The sequence below is a fragment of the Lissotriton helveticus genome, chromosome 7 (assembly GCF_964261635.1).
Source record: "Lissotriton helveticus chromosome 7, aLisHel1.1, whole genome shotgun sequence".
NCBI classification, from domain to species: domain Eukaryota; kingdom Metazoa; phylum Chordata; class Amphibia; order Caudata; family Salamandridae; genus Lissotriton; species Lissotriton helveticus.
Window position 1 is genome coordinate 633,053,426 of NC_136068.1, and position 16,049 is coordinate 633,069,474.

Sequence of the window (16,049 nt, forward strand, 5' to 3'; positions counted from 1 at the left end):
CCAGTAATGCTGCTTCTTTTCCTAACACTCTCTTAAAGTAATTGCACCTCAGTCTCTTGCTTTCCATCTTTCATTCTTTATGTATGTGTTTATCTATGAGTTGACATTTGAGGAGTGCAAACCTAACTGGAGAGCAGCAAAACGCGGAACAGGGAGCATGAGCATTGTCCACAGGAATATACAATTACTGGGGGAAGGTCAACGGTAGCCTCTTGGGTGGTCAGGGCTAACTTTGTATTAAAAATATATTGAGGCACATAAATATTAAGTCAACAAAATTGTTTGCGTTAATATAGTCTTCCTAAACTTATAACAGAAATGACAAAAATAATGTTTCAAAAATATTGTGGAAGGCATTTTTTGTCCATAATAAGTAAGGCTTTCAGTTTTACGTTTTTACAGATTTTTACTGATAAATACAGACAGAAAACAATCTATTTGCTGTCTGAATTTATTTTAAAGGTGGAAAAAGACAGAAAATGTTGCTTCTTGTGAGTGACACTCCTTGTTGTCCTTTATTAATTCAAGACAAACAGCTAAGCAGATAGACACCATGGGGATTTAAAAACAGGAAGCGATTCCCTTGAATACAGGCATATGTAAACATATATTTGTAGTATAACGCTAATATTTAAATGTAGTGAAGTGTTTTATTATAAACGCAATATGAGTGCATGTTTACCAGTTAAATAAATGTGAAAATATACCGTTTTACAACTACATTTATTCTCAATACATAAAATAATTATGGATAAATACCAATAACCCCTTCCGTGCTCATGACGAGCTGAGCTCGTCATGAGGCACGGTGGCCGTGTGCTTATGACGAGCTGAGCTCGTCATGACACGCGCGGCGCTCACACGCGGGGCTAATTCCCCCGCTGGGCTGAGCGTTCTTAAAAACGGGCGTGGTCATGACAAGCTCAGCTTGTCATGAGCACAGCGCCACCGTGCAGCGCGAGGAGCCGAGCTCGCCACGAGCACCGTGGTGCTGTGCGCGGCCCCCTCCCCCCAGCGCCGCAGGGGAATTAGTCCCACGGCGAAGGTGTTAAAATTAGCAGGAGTTAATATGGATAAATGCAGACGGAAATGTTAAAAAAAGAAATACCATAAAACAGGGATAACGTAATACATTAATACATGTTAATAAATGCAAATATTATTAGACCTAAAGGTGATATAATGTAAATTAAACCGTTTCAATAAATTATATATATATATATTCACGGACAAAACCAAAGGTTACAGTGATATTATAGTTGGGTTTACCTCACAAAACCGTAGAAATTCAGCAGTTATAGTTATATTCAAGCCTATGTTAAGAAACTGTAGATCATGGCCCCAAAGTTACCTAACGGCATGAGTTATAGTTTCTTCAGATAAGTATAATTATAAGTATAACTATAACTGCAAAATTTCTGAGGTTCTGTGTAGGTAACACGGCAACCTAACTATTACACCCCTGTAACCTTTGGTTTTGTCAGTGAATTTTTTTTTTTTAAGGAATGTAATATGTAGTTACTGTACGTAAATACAACCACCACTGCTCATGGACTTCGGTCGTACACAGCAGGGGGTTGGCTGCAGGGCTGGGGCGTCATGGGGTTGGTGTGTATGTCTTTTCTAATGTGTTTTGGATCCACTAATTCATAGTGGATTTATACTGGGGTTCGCATTGAGCTGGTAATTGTCCCGCAGATCCACAGTTTGGCCGTAAAAAAACATGCTAACTTTTTGCCCATGAAGGGTCCCTCAGAGACCCCATTACAATGCCTGTCGGACACCATGTCGGAAACGGGACCGCCCGACAAGGAGTCAGCAGTCCCACTTCCCAAATTTGGATGCAACCGCCTTCAGGAAAGCACATGCCGCCATTGGAAATATTTTTAAACATCCATGCACCGTGTGGCATGCACCATGTGTTTCCTGCCACACAATGCATGGCTCTTTGGAGGGGCACCACAGGTGGCCCGCAGGCCTCATAGCGGACACTGGGGGGGTCACTGTAGCCCTGCAAGGGGCCCCCACAGTCCATTTTGACAGCCTTCCTATGGCGGTCAGACCGCCATAGAAAGCTGTATGAAACGTGCATTGTAATCCACATGGTGGTGCCTGAGCAGGCATCGCATCGATTTTGGTGATTACGATCCGCCCTCTGCCCCAATGGGCTCCTTGAGCCTGTTGGAGGTGGAGCAGATTCCCCCACAGGCATCGATCAGACCGCCTGTATCATAATTCAGAGGATTGATGCCTCAATTGTCGGACGAAATGCCACAGACAAGCTGTTGGATTGCCTTCCGCCCGACATCGTAATGGAGCCCATGTGTCATGTGGAGTCAGAACACCTGTATCCTCAATGAATATCAATAGGAACTCACGGAATCACGAACAGCAGGCCGAAGCAGGTATGGGCAGCAGGCAGACAACCTTGAAGAATGTGTGACGACAGGTCCTGCCCCCTCGCAGGATTTAAGTTGCCCGTTATGACAGTTTCAGCACTCTAAGCTACTCTAGGAGGACACAGCCTCCGCATCTCCGCACCTTAGCTAGACCGGTTTCACTAGTGGGCACGTAAATCGCACCTGGCCTTTCACGTTCTTGCACTTAAAATCACTTACACATAGGACCTGAAGAAAGCCAGCAAACTTAGCCGCCTGGACGAAACATGTAAACCTGACTTAATTTTTTGAATATGAGAGACATAATTTAGTCTCTACCCATATCCGCCTCCTTTTTAATACTGCCAGAGGGCCCACAATTAAAATACTTACCTTTAGTTTAAAGGGACCCAACGGACAGTTTTTTAACTTCACTACAATAACACCCTTCTGCACTCATCACACACGAAACCAGCTCTGCTGTAAATCAGGCGTTGAAGCACACCCGGGGTGCACTCAGCACCTTGGGTGGGACCCGATGATGAAGCATGCCACCAACTAGGTTATTGGGTGAGGGTTCTCATAAAAAAACAAATAGTTTTCCCACACATGGACATCTAGCTTCTAAAATGTGTACTAGTTCCTATTGATATTAATTGTATTGTTTAGGGGAAGTGAACTAGCCCGCGCCCCCCCTTTTTTTTCCTCTCTCTCTCATTTGATTTATACCTGTATCCTCATTCCTTATATGTTTTTTCACTTTATTTTGACCTCACCAGGCCCAAACGACTGACAAAATATCAACCACAACTTTTCCTTCAGGTTGCAGCCAGCCAATCAGGGCCTTGCATTTCCCCGGGGATCTGTGGATCCTCCGCAAACAGATCTACGGAGGATCCGCATCCCTAGATATCTGTATTTTATTTCCTCTAAATACTCCAAAACTACAGAACAGATATACACGAAATTATAAAAAGCAAAAATTTGGTGTAAATCCGTTAAGCGGTTTGGCGTGTCTAAAAATGGCAAAATCCCCATACACATTGCATGGGAGCAACGTGTTTTGGGTACCCCCCTTTATCTCTGCCACCTCTTGACCAATCACCCCAAAACCTTCAACACAACACAGTTCAAGTGAGTGGTAAACTAGTTTTGTAAATTTCGTGAAGATTCGTCAAACGGCAACTAAGGTATTAGCAAAACAAAAAACTCCTTGTCTCTGGGAATAGTTAATCCTACCTATAATTGCATACTGGCTAAAAACACCCATATATACACATATTTATTCACACACATATATGAAATAGCATAGCATTCATTAAACAATGTTTTTGAAACATTTAAACTTTAAATAGTAACTGTAAAGTAAATTTAAAATTAAAACAGCCTACAGACATATATAACTAATTTTAAATATTAACATAAATTCTTAAAACTAGTTTGATTTAACATATTTATCAACATATTTACCACTGAAAAATATTAACTGCAAAACAGTTATACAACCATATGTAACAACATTTTATAAATAATCATAGTAATATATTCAATATAAAAATATTTTTTAACACATTTGTGAAAAATAATAGAAAGGAAAACAACAAATTATTATACAAATAAAAGCATACAATGTTAAATACCTATGCAAAAAAGAATTACTATAAACAATGTTTAACAAACAATATATAAAGTATGTATCATGCAAAGGCCTAATTTACAAATCCCACTCCATCCCAATAAATTGTAGGGTAAGTGTTTGGGCTTCTGAATGGTAATAGTTACTATTCCCACTTCCCACGACATCCAGTCTAAGGGGCCTGATTTAGATCTCGGCCGACGAGTTACTCCTGCACAACGGTGACAGATATGCCATCTGCCGAAATATAAATCCCATAGGATATAATGGAATTTAGATTTTCGGTGAACAGGATATCCATCAGTGTTGTGACGGATTAACCCATCCACCGAGATCTAAATCAGATTCTAAGCAAGAATATGGAAAGTGGTGGGATCCGAGAGTTAGAGTTACTATTTACACTCAACACTAAGCAATAGTAGGGAAGGTGATGGACTGCAGAGTGTTTATATTTACTACACCCACTCCAATCTAAGCAACAGTAAGTAAACTGAAAAATAAATTAGATTATGAAGACAAATGACATAATAAATAGTATCAGGGCATCACTATACTTAGGCCCAATTTACCTATCAGCCAGATTCACCCCATACACCACGGCCAGGACTCTCAGACCCACATCATCAAACCTCCTCAAATCCCCCTGCTTTAGGTACAAAACTAAGGGAGGAAAAACAGTAGCCGCATTAGGAAATAAGGCCTGGAACCTCTTGCCAACACACCTGATAATGCTGAAACAGAGACGCAGTTTAAGAAGGCACTAAAAACTTGAATTTTTGGATCCTCTGATGAATTCTACCTATCCCTCATATAGGGTCCCCACGGCTCCATCGCAACCTTCTTCTGACTAGCGCCAGGATGCTCCTTTCGGAGTGACAGCCTGCGCTTTATAAATGTAACAATCAAATCAAACAAAACATTTAATAAACTTAAAAAAAGAATACATAATTTACGCAAAATCTACTTCCTACTTACAAAAATAGTAAACACCAAGAAACATAACTTAAATGATCATCCCAACAACATTCTTGTAACATATTAAATAAGCTTAAAACAAGTTACTTAAAAGTACAATAAATTAAAACAATTACAAACATTTGTAGTTAAAAAAACATTTAAAAAATAAATTATTTGGGAAATACTCAATTTGTCCCACATGAAAAATGACATAAATAATTACCAATTAATCTGTTAAACATTAATAATAATACTTAAAAAATAGTATACTGGCAATAACTTCCCACCCTGCTAATAATATATGCATTCCTTACAAAAATATGAACTATTCAATATACTGCATAATTTCAAAACTAAAAGGTAAGTAAAACAACAATTTAAAAACAAATTGCATAATAATAACTTACATAATTAATTAACAATTAAACTGGAATTACCACTGATATACATTTATTAATAACTTAATTAACTTCCCATCCTATTCTCCCACGTACCCAACAACCTGCTACTGAATCAACATAATTAACAAAAACATTTAAATGTAAATATACATTAAAAATAACAAATTATTCTTCAATATATACAATACCTATTTAACCATAAAACAATTTACACAATTATTAATCAACACAATATTTATTTCACTATACAAAATTAACACTAAAATTCAATTAATTATAATTTAATTTACTTCCCACCCTATTCCCTTACAAACCCAACCCTCTACTACATGATAAATTACACATATTTGTTTTTAAATTGCATTCTATACTTCACAAAATCAATAACAATTATACTAACACCCACAATTCATGTATTAAGTAATATATATTAAAATAAAATAATCAAAAAACAATAGTTTTTTGCAAGTATATTTAAGCAAATAATTAATTAAACTGATATTATTTAAAACAATATTGCATAAACAAACAATATTCTTGAAAACAATATTCTGTGACAGGTTCTTTTTGTATGAAAATATTCTTGACACAATACTTAGGTATCACAATATTAAAAACTTAAAGCCTTGACCAAAAACCCAGGCCAAGATGTGTCTTCAATTTGTTTTTGAACTGTGGGAGATTTGGTCCTGATCTGATATCTTTAGGGATGCTGTTCCTGGGGCCATAAACAGAGAAGGCTTTCCTTCTGTATTTTCCTTCTTGCAATGGTTTATCTCTAGTTTGGGATGTCTGCGTTCCACATCTGCATTGTCCCCCAGACTTTGCTGGTGTGTTTGCCTCGGTCCCTGAGGTCTTGTGTTAATGGCTTTATAAATGATTGAGCTTGTCTTAAAGATGATCTGGGCTGGAAAGGGGAACCAGTATAGATGTTTTAAAATGGTGGTGATGTGATCAAATGTATTTTATCCTTTGAGCCATGCTGATGCTTAGGATACTTTTCTGGGGTACTAGGGTGGCATCGAGCAGACCAGTGAGAAGAAGATATCCGCAAGCCAGATGGGAGAGGACAAAAGCCTGAAGTCATTTTCCAGGAGAAACGGCTTCACTTTTGAGAGTTGTAGCCAGGTGTCTTGGTCTTCCTTGCAATGTGTTGCATGAATGAGAAGTCTATGTTGAGGGTGAATCCCAGAGATTTGGCACTATCTGTCAGCTGGGTGGTAAAGCTGGTAGATTTAAATTGGAGAGCCAGGCTTGTTTCTGGGACTATATTGTGCTTTTTGTGAACAGGATGAATTCAGTCTTTGTGGGGTGTAGCTGCAAGAAGTTAGACGGCATCCCAGACTGGATGAGTTCAAGGCGTATTTGATCCTCAGTAGGTTGTTAGGTGAGGATATTTTCAACCAAAGTGGGGGTATCTGAGTACTGATGGACTTTAATGCTGCTGTCTTTAAGAATGGATCTGTGATGATCCATGTAGAGGCTTATGATGATGGGAAAAAGTATGGAGCTCCCATTTGCAGAAGACTGGGAGTGTCCATTATCTTAGAGAACCTATTTACACAAGCTTGTACTAGTTGGTAAAGTAGGATGCAAACTATTACAAGACAGTGGCTAAAAAATCTCACACGTTTTCAGAGAGTTATTCAGAGCTGGATAGTTGACAGTGTCAAAGGCTACACAATGTTCAAGTTGGATCAAAGAGGCAGTGGTCAATTCTGTCATTGAGAAAGAAGGCGTGTGGAGTATACTTGAAACATGACTGTCTCAGTGCTGGAGCATGGTGTAAAACCTGATTGATTGACCTGTAGAAGGCTATTCTTGCTGACGTGCTTGTGTAGCTGTGTGATATTTAATTTCTCAATGTTTTCCCTATGAATGGAAGGTGGGTCGGAGGTCAGAAGTTGGTGATGTTGGCTGGACCCAGGAAGCATTTCGTTAGCAGGGGGGGATATGATCTGTCTTCAATAAAGACATCTTAGAATGTTATTGGGCTTAGGGAGGCTTTAGCTGTGATGATATATGATTGCCAATTGGAGCTGTGTTTTCATTTTGGTAAGGTAAACTGGGAGTTTTGGTCTTCTCAATTTCTTTTCCTCCTTTTGTATGGTACATTATTTTTCCTTATGCACTTGAGTGCACCAAAGTGTTGAGGGCTTTGGCTTGGGTGATCGGGATTTTAGTGAAGCATAACTATCGATGTGAGTTCTCATAGTGGTGCTATAGATGTTATGGTTAGTATTGGCATATGTGGCTGAAAAAGTTCTGACAGGTTGCTTAGTTCATCTTGGAGTTTTTCCAGATGTCTTTACAGAAAAAGAAGCTTCCCTTACCTCTTTTTTGTTGACCTTGATGCTGAGAAGTAGAATATGTAGTAGTGGAGAGGATATCAATGTGGTCTGTCCAGTGCAGGCCCTTAGGTGTCTGGCAGTGGATATTAGAAGACACTGACATGCTGAGGTCCATTTTATTGCCTTTAGAGTGGGTTAGAATATTAAGTTGTTTTATTTTCAGTGTGTTGAGAAGTATGTTGAATGCGTTCCTCATGTATTTTGTATAAGAGTTGCAGAGGAGGTTGGAATCTCTCAGGAATATGGGGTGGGTGTGTTGCATGGAGGCAGAGGTGATTTCTTCTAGGAAGTGCTTGTTTAGTCTGAGTGGTCTCTTGATAAAATGAAAGGAGGCTGCTTTGGAGTTCGAGAGCGGGAAGTGGCAGAAGAGCTCGCAAGATTTAGTTGTATGACTGCAAGTCCTCATTTTGTTTGCCAGATGTTTCCCCTCTACTGCTTTTTTACTTTCTCTCCTATTACCTCTGTCACCCTGCTGCCTCTATCACCCCTTTCCTGCATACCCTATTGCCACTGCCCCATCTCTCCCTGCCTTTGCCCCTCATTCTGTAATTACCATGTCCTTCCACCTCTCCACCAACAACATTGTCCCACTGCCTTCTCTACCTTTCTATTGTAGTGTCAATCCCCCCACTGATCTTGCCATATCTTACTTAATTGTTGGTCTTTCTCACTGTGATGACCTGCTCCTCTTTGCTGGGACTGACTCCATCTATTATATCCCTCCCACTTACTGTTGCCCGCTTAAGTATTGTCCTGCTCTCCCTTTACTTTCCCCTTCTTTTCTATTGTTCCTCATACCCCCAATGTACCCCTTCCCCCAGATAGTCTGCCTCCTTGCTGTTGTCACTCCTTTTCCCCTTATTGTTGCCACATTCTTTTCCTCGTTGTCCTCTTTCCATTAAGGTCTCCTCTTATCCGTTGCTAGAAACACCTCTGACACTCTCTCTCAATCTACTCCTGCCATTTTCTTTCTACCATTGGTCCCCCACTTGCGCTTTTTCTACCTCACTTCTAACTACTTCACCCCACTTTGTATTGCCTATCCCCCCTCACCCTGCTGTGACACAATTCTTTCTGGTGTTGTACCCTGTTCCCCCATTGCTGTTACCTCTTCTACCTTACTGTTGATCATTTTCGACCAGTGGTTACCCACTTCCTACCTGAGGTTTTGCTATCCAATTGCTGTTTCCAATCTTAATTATTGCTCCGTCTTTCTCATGTTACCACCCCTCTTACTTGCTCTTGCTTCTCCTCTTCATGTTAAATCTTCTTCATCATCACGCCTTCGCTAATCTATGACTTTCCTCGTTTTCTTTTGAGTAGATCTCGCCCTGTGGTTGCAGTTTCAGCCTACTTGACCTTTGACCCACCTCGAATACCCCTTGACCGTGTAGAGTGCTCCCGGCGTACGCACAACCCCTCGCTGCTGGTTGGGACAACGACCATCTGCTTCAACATAACAAGGGTCAGCCATGATCGTTTAGGTAAGGTGGGCACACCTGGAGGGTTTCACTGGAGCACTTTGTAGTGTTCATTATTAATTTTTAGTGTTTATGTGCAGCAATACCCTTTAGGCGGTCCTGGCACTAAGATATAAAAATAAAAGCAATGAATAGGCTGTTTAATTCCTTAAAAGCTACGTTTTGGGTAGTTAGATGAATTGTAGATGATTGTTGCTGGAACAAAGAGTAAGAACAAAGTTGTTCTAGATCAGGGCTGCCTTGTAAGAGAAAGAACTTCCCACTCAGTGGATTTTGTTCACTTTTGGAATATTGAAGAGGAGTGAAGAAGCAAAACATTGATCCCTTCTGGGCTGATAAAATGAGAAGGTTGGAAATTCCTTTGAGGGTTTGAGCATGGAGTGCTTTGAGGCTATTAGAATACATTTTGTGCTTAGAAAATAGCACACAATGATGATGATGAAAGCAACTAGTATTGCGCACAGCTACTCTTTAGAGTGTCCCGGCGCACTTCACTGGTAGGAGAGATAGTATGCTCCATCGTTTTAAACCAATCTAAAGAGCCAGATTTTCAGGATTTTTTTAAACATTGCTGGACTACTAACAGCACAGAGTTCTAGAGGGAACTTGTTCAATGCTGTAGACCCCAGATAACTACCTAGAATTATGAAGACCTCCCACTCAACCACTCACTAATTCACTTTGGCCACTCTTGGCTCCATAGGGCTATCCCTCAAACAATGCAAATAAAGATTTTTTTAAATTTTATAAAAAATTTATACTTTTATTTTCTCATGGTAGAAATATATTATTTTGTTTCTTTCAACTCTTTTTTTTCCATTTTACAAAAACATTGCATAAATAATCAGATCATAATTTCCTTTTTGTAAACAGTCATAGCAATTCACAGAGGCATAAGTATTACCTCTAGACAGTTGATACATCCAGGAAAATTAACATGATAAATACTTACAAACCTACAAAGTGCTTCAAAGAATGTCCCCATACCAACATTACAATCATACCAACCTCACATGCAGTCAAAACATACCAAACACTCTCATACACACTTCACAATACATTCATCAATTTCCAGCTACAAATTGGCTTGCAATTTTGGTCCCGTGGGGAATAAATCTTCCTAGTTGTCCAAGGTTGTGCAGCCCGCGGGGAAAACCAGGCCAACGCACGTTTCGGTGGTGAACCTATTATATACACCTTCTTCAGGACTGCTTATTATCCTATGTTTCAAGTGTAGCGGAGGTAAGGTAGGGGATCCTTTTCATCGTAATCCTGATAGTTTTCCTTTTTACTGTTGCCTCGGCATTTCAATTATGCATTTTTTCTTTTTCTGGGAAATGGCTGTCTATTGTCAATGGTTTTTTTCGGCAGATGTGGTCACTTTGGGACATATATTATCCTTTGGGTAAAACGTCCTCTTATTTGGTGGCTTCGTTTGGGTTTCCCGTCTACCAACAACCTGTCTTGTGTCAATAATTGCTTGGCACACATGTGACACTACCAAAAATGTTCTCAAAGAGATAAGTAAAAAAATAGAGGACACATTAGGACTTAGAAGAGCAACTCTTGAAGACACAGCAATTATTGACACAAGACAGGTTGTTGGTAGACGGGAAACCCAAACGAAGCATGCCATTTCATGCCATGCTGGAACGTTTTTGCCGTTTCCATTTCGGTGCCTGTTTTCCAGGCACTGCCATGGGAAAAGCAAGGGGCCGCCAATCCTATTACAAGTTGAAATTAAGCTCAACTCATTATACAGCCGGTGATCTTTGCACGGGTTTGGCGCAGCAGAGGCATGGTTGCGCTGGCACCGCTGCCCCGATCTCGTAACCAGGCTTAAGATATTACACTGGTGCAACACTGCAATGGCACCACTACAGCTAAGGATAATATACACTTCCCATGGCAAATGTAAAATCCTTGTTTGGCTAAACCTTTGAAAAGTTTTGCCTGGAGTTTCGTACATTTCAAAAAGCCTCTTGGTATGCATACATTCTTACATTTATAAGGTCTCTTACACATCGCAAAGGTGCATTCATTGGAAGATTCCCTGGCACTAGGCTGATATGTATGGGCGTTAATTGAATGGACGTGCCGTTTATTGATTACCAAAGAAAAATACTGGAGGTGATTCAATAAGTAAGAGAGAGCATGAAGTCCAGTGAAGAGAACCACAGGGAGGGCAGGCTAGTGGAAGTGTCAGGAGACTCCACTGACCAAGAGGTTAAATAAAGTGTGGACTGTCACGGTGAAGAAGTGAGTAAATGGGAAGAAGAGAAGGTGGGCAGATAGGCTCAGGAGGCTATGTTGTATTTAGGGTGGTGGCACACATAGAACTTCATATTAGGTGTTGAATAGACATAGGCCCTTTGTCAGGACACCATGTTTAAAGTTTCCTGCCATGTTGTGGGTGTATTTGAGCAATGTTGCTCCCACCCCTTCAGCATAAAAACAGCACCAGCTAGTCCACCATGCCCTGACAGCATGGAGGTCCAGGTGGAGCTTTTTTTTATTTTCCAAAAACAGACCACCCTCAGTTTGCCTTTGCATATGAAAAAGTGATGTGCCTTGAAGGGATGGTGATTTGTTTGTGTAAACTTTGGCCTATCTCATCGAGGATGCCTCTTTCATATGTCTAGAGCGTCTCTGGTTTGTTCTGCTGTTTAACCCTCTGCTATGGAAAGTGTCGAATGGGACTAAATTATATTTGTTACCAGATATACAAAAGTAGGGAGAACCTTTGGGCAACCTTCCCCTTCATGTTGCCTTGCCCAACCATGTTACAGTTTACTGTTAGGTTGGTAACACCCATATTGGTTTCCTTTAATGGACAACCTGGAAGGAAGTTAATGAGAAACTGCTGGGACTAATTTCGGCCTTCCCCTTGGTAAAATAAAGGCTATTTCATTTGTTTTGCCTACTCCTCACCCTATTCTCCCACTCATAGGAGAATTCGGCCTACTTATAAACTATTCTATGAAGGTGGATATGGGCCGGAGGGAGACGGAGCAGAAACGACTGTTGATTGGAGATCAGGACTGGGGATCCTTGAGTGTGTCAACGCGCGAGGCTTGCATCCAGAGGAACATTCGTGCTCCGGTAAGCAATTTATTCAATATAAACCACAAAACAAAAACAAAAGACCCACATTAATTGGTGCCTGTGACATCTTTTGCAGTACTACTGTGAACAGTCTCTCACTACTGTGGTAGTTCAAGGGACAGCTTAAAGGACGCCTGCAAGTTGATAAAATATAGGATAAGCAAGATGTTTGTATGGCGCCAAAAAGAAAGGACAGCATTTTTGTCATGTTTCTCCCACTTATTCCTGATTGGTTTTGCTGTCTTTGGAACTCTGTGCACCATGCTACTACTTAATAGTGGCACAGCATGTGACCTTTCACCCTAGAACATATAATGTGCATTTTTTTCTCATACGTGACTTATTTAACTTCCTTGTGAGGCCATGGTAGATAGCACAAGAAATGCTCCAGAAAAATACCGTATTTTGACTGCTGGGTGTGTTTACACGATCACATATATGAAAAGAATGTATGACTTCAGAGGGCACCGTTGAGCTCTGACTGGCTGCAGTTTAAAGCACTATAGTGACATAGGACAAAGAAAAGCGCCCTTGCCAAGTGGAAAAAAAAGATTTATATTAAGCTAAGTCACACTTAAAGTGTGCTTTGTGAGCCCACAGTGTTTGGTGATCAATATAAAAAGTAGATATTGTGGAAAGTATTGCCTGACAGAAAATAATTATCACACTGGCAGTAAAGCTGCATTTTCCAGGAACAGGCCTAGATTTTTAATAAAATCACTGTTATATCTAAACATGGGAAAATGCCTAGGAAATGCTCAAGAGTTATTTTTCACTTAGTTGCAAAAGTCTAATTCATTGGTGAAAAATAGATTTTTAATAACTGTACTAGAAAAGTAGCTTTATGAAAGTTTACTTTATGCGTAGAGTAAAGCAGTTTAGAACTGGTTTACCCTTCAACCCTACTCCAGAATCTCAATCCATAAACTTGGCTAGCTTGCTAATGACTCTTCACTAGGAAGAGAATGGCCTGACCTCTGACTACAATAAAGCACGGTTGGGATCAACAAGCAGTCATTTGAAAGGATTAGCCATATGGAAGAGGGAAAGGATCAGCTGGTAGAACACAGGGCAGCTTCCACAGCTATCCCGTTTACTTGAGAATGCCAAATGTTTCTGTCAGGAACTGCAACCATTAATTCCCACAACCACCAGATTCTTTCAGGCTTCATCCCCAGCAGGCTAGAAACCCAGTTTTCAGACTGACAGCGGCAAGGTGTGGGATTCCTCATCTCCTAAGGGTAGTGGCTCGAGGAAACCAGATCTCCTGCATGTGTAGGGTGGCCGAGGTCATTGTAGTGACACACTCTGGTAATGAGTGCAATTGTCTGAGAAAGAAAAGGGAGGTGAAGGTTTTACAGGAAAGTTGCCAGGACTGGGAGTAGGGAACTATCCGCTCACTGGCTAGTGCACAGGATAAAACAGGCACCTTACCTTAACCTCCTCAGATCATTCCTGGGCATGGGAAGAACCATTTGGAAGAACAAAACATTCTGCCTGACTGCTGAGGAAAGAAGACTGTAGGATTAAGTTCCACTGCTTGTAGCTAGGGACTGGATCTGTTATGCAAGGGTCAAGAGGTTGGCCTTCACAAAGGCAAAAGGTATTCTCTGCTCCAAAGAAAGTGTAGCTGACCACTTGGGACAGGACCCTCAGAGAGCCCTGGTGGGAAATAGCAATGGGGCCTGCAAACCTGCCATAAGTACCTGCAGGCTGTAGGAGAGATCAGGTGCAAATTTCCCAGCATGAAGAAACATTTGGGACTCTTGGATGTGGCGGAAATCAGTGGTAATGAAGGGGATAGGCTGGCATAGGTGAAGTGGGGTACACAGGCTGAATATGTAGTTCGATGCAAGCCACCCAGTCGCCAGTTGCACCTCCCATATTGAGTCGCAAATAGGTTTTCCTGATCTTCGTGGAGCGTACAGCAGCAGGAGGCGGCCATGCAACGTAGCAGAGTATGAGGTCTTCTGTGTACAGCAGAGGATGTTGTACTGAACACACAGCTATAGCTGAAGTCCAACATACAGTACCCTGTCTGCACAGTGGAGCATGGACAGAATATGACTTAATTTTTTTAAAAAGCATAAGTGCAAGGGTCCAAAGTTTTTATCAGAGTGTTGCCTCCTTTGCTGCAGAATGCCAGGGTTTCTGAATACCATGGCTGTTTAGTCTTAATTAACCCATGCTTCTTTCTTACACCATCATAAACTCCCTGTCATTTTATCTCATTTATGCAGGTTCTTTTTCATCTCCTAGACACTGCTTTCCTGTCTTTCTGTTCCTCATCTATTCCCTGTTTCTGCCTTTAGCTCTCTCTTGCTCTGGGTCACAGACTGCTGAAACAAATAAGTCATAGTCTGTAAAACTGAGTGCCAGTGCCCTTCACTTACCACCACTAACACAAAAGAAACACTGGTGACAAATTAAATAAAAAATAACAAGATACTGTCAGCAGGTGTCAGGGTTACCGCGTTGAATAGGTACCTGAAGCAATGGTGGAACAATAGCCCCCGCGGTGTTGGGGGCCCTGAAACTCCACACGGTCCCCTCCGGCACTATGCACGGGCAACGGCTGAGAGCTCTTGACTGGGTCGGAGCATTGGAGTGGCTCCACTCTATGTACTTTGCAGGGGGCCTTCTCAAGTTATATTACGCCACTGACCCGAAGCAAAGCTAGTGCTTGGCTTCCGCATTTGGGCAGCTTGGACTGTGTTCCGTGATTGCTATTAGATCCATTTTGGAAGTGGAGGAGCCAGAAGCTAATCATAAGGTGGACTGGTGATTTTGTTGCATCCAACCTCTTCAGCTGCCTTTGGACTATGCATACAGTAAGTGGGAGAGCATGCCAAAACTGCCAGATTGAAAGCCTAAAAGGATGCGGTGTTTCAGTCAGGAAGCTGTGCAGTTTGGGTTAGGGGGTGCAGTTAGTGTTGTTGAATAGGGGCAAGTATTGGGTATAGCCTGGTGCGTAGCATGGTCAGTAAGACTGAGGGTGTGTAAACTTCAGATTTTCCGACAATCACGCTGGCATATAAAGTTTATCATTATATGAGATTCAGCGCATGAGAGGGACTTAAAGGCAATGGAAAGGGAAAGTAGTTTGGATTGTGAGGGGGTACTTAAAATACAGGATTGTGTAAAATAACCATGTTTTAAGACCTTTAGAACAGAGACAAGAGTGTGTGTGTGTGGCTGTTTGTCCGGATGAAATCCAACAGACTCCTGTACCCACATTTTTTATTAAATAAGACATTTATTGAGGGTGTAACACCCCAAACTCTCCCCCCCCCCTAAGCTACGCCACTGGGTATAGCGGATGTTGCTAGTTAGGTTGAGGAGTTGGGGTTACGGTTATAGACTAAGTTCATACTGGGGCTAGGCATTCTGATAGAGTCATTGATTTGGGTAGTGTAACGTCTGTGGTTAAAGGTAGTGTCAGATTAGGATTAGGGCTAAGGGCTAGCATAGAGGTTAGTGGTTGGGGTATGGTTACGGTTGAGTAAAATTAGAGATTAATTATTGGGGTTGCATTTAGGTTTAGGGTATGGTTAGAGCTGATATTAAGGGAGCAGGCGATATAGGGTCACTATCAATGTGATAGTAAAGATATGATTGCAAAATGTGGGCAAAAAATTCATTGATAGGGGAAACCACTTACTGCCTTTACAATGTGGTCTTTACAGCAAAGCATCTTTACTACTGCATTCCTTTAACATGAGAGTCTTTACAATGACTTG

At 41.1% G+C, this 16,049-nt stretch overlaps 1 protein-coding gene across 1 annotated transcript in view; it reads left to right on the plus strand.

The window, feature by feature from the left end:
• Positions 1 to 16,049, plus strand: part of LOC144768869 (integrin alpha-M-like) — a 337,089-nt gene that overhangs the window by 243,184 nt on the left and 77,856 nt on the right. The window contains exons 16-17 of the mRNA XM_078652877.1: positions 9,047 to 9,207; positions 12,155 to 12,306. Coding sequence (XP_078509003.1) covers positions 9,047 to 9,207; positions 12,155 to 12,306 — 313 coding nt within the window. The remainder of the gene's footprint in view (positions 1 to 9,046; positions 9,208 to 12,154; positions 12,307 to 16,049) is intronic.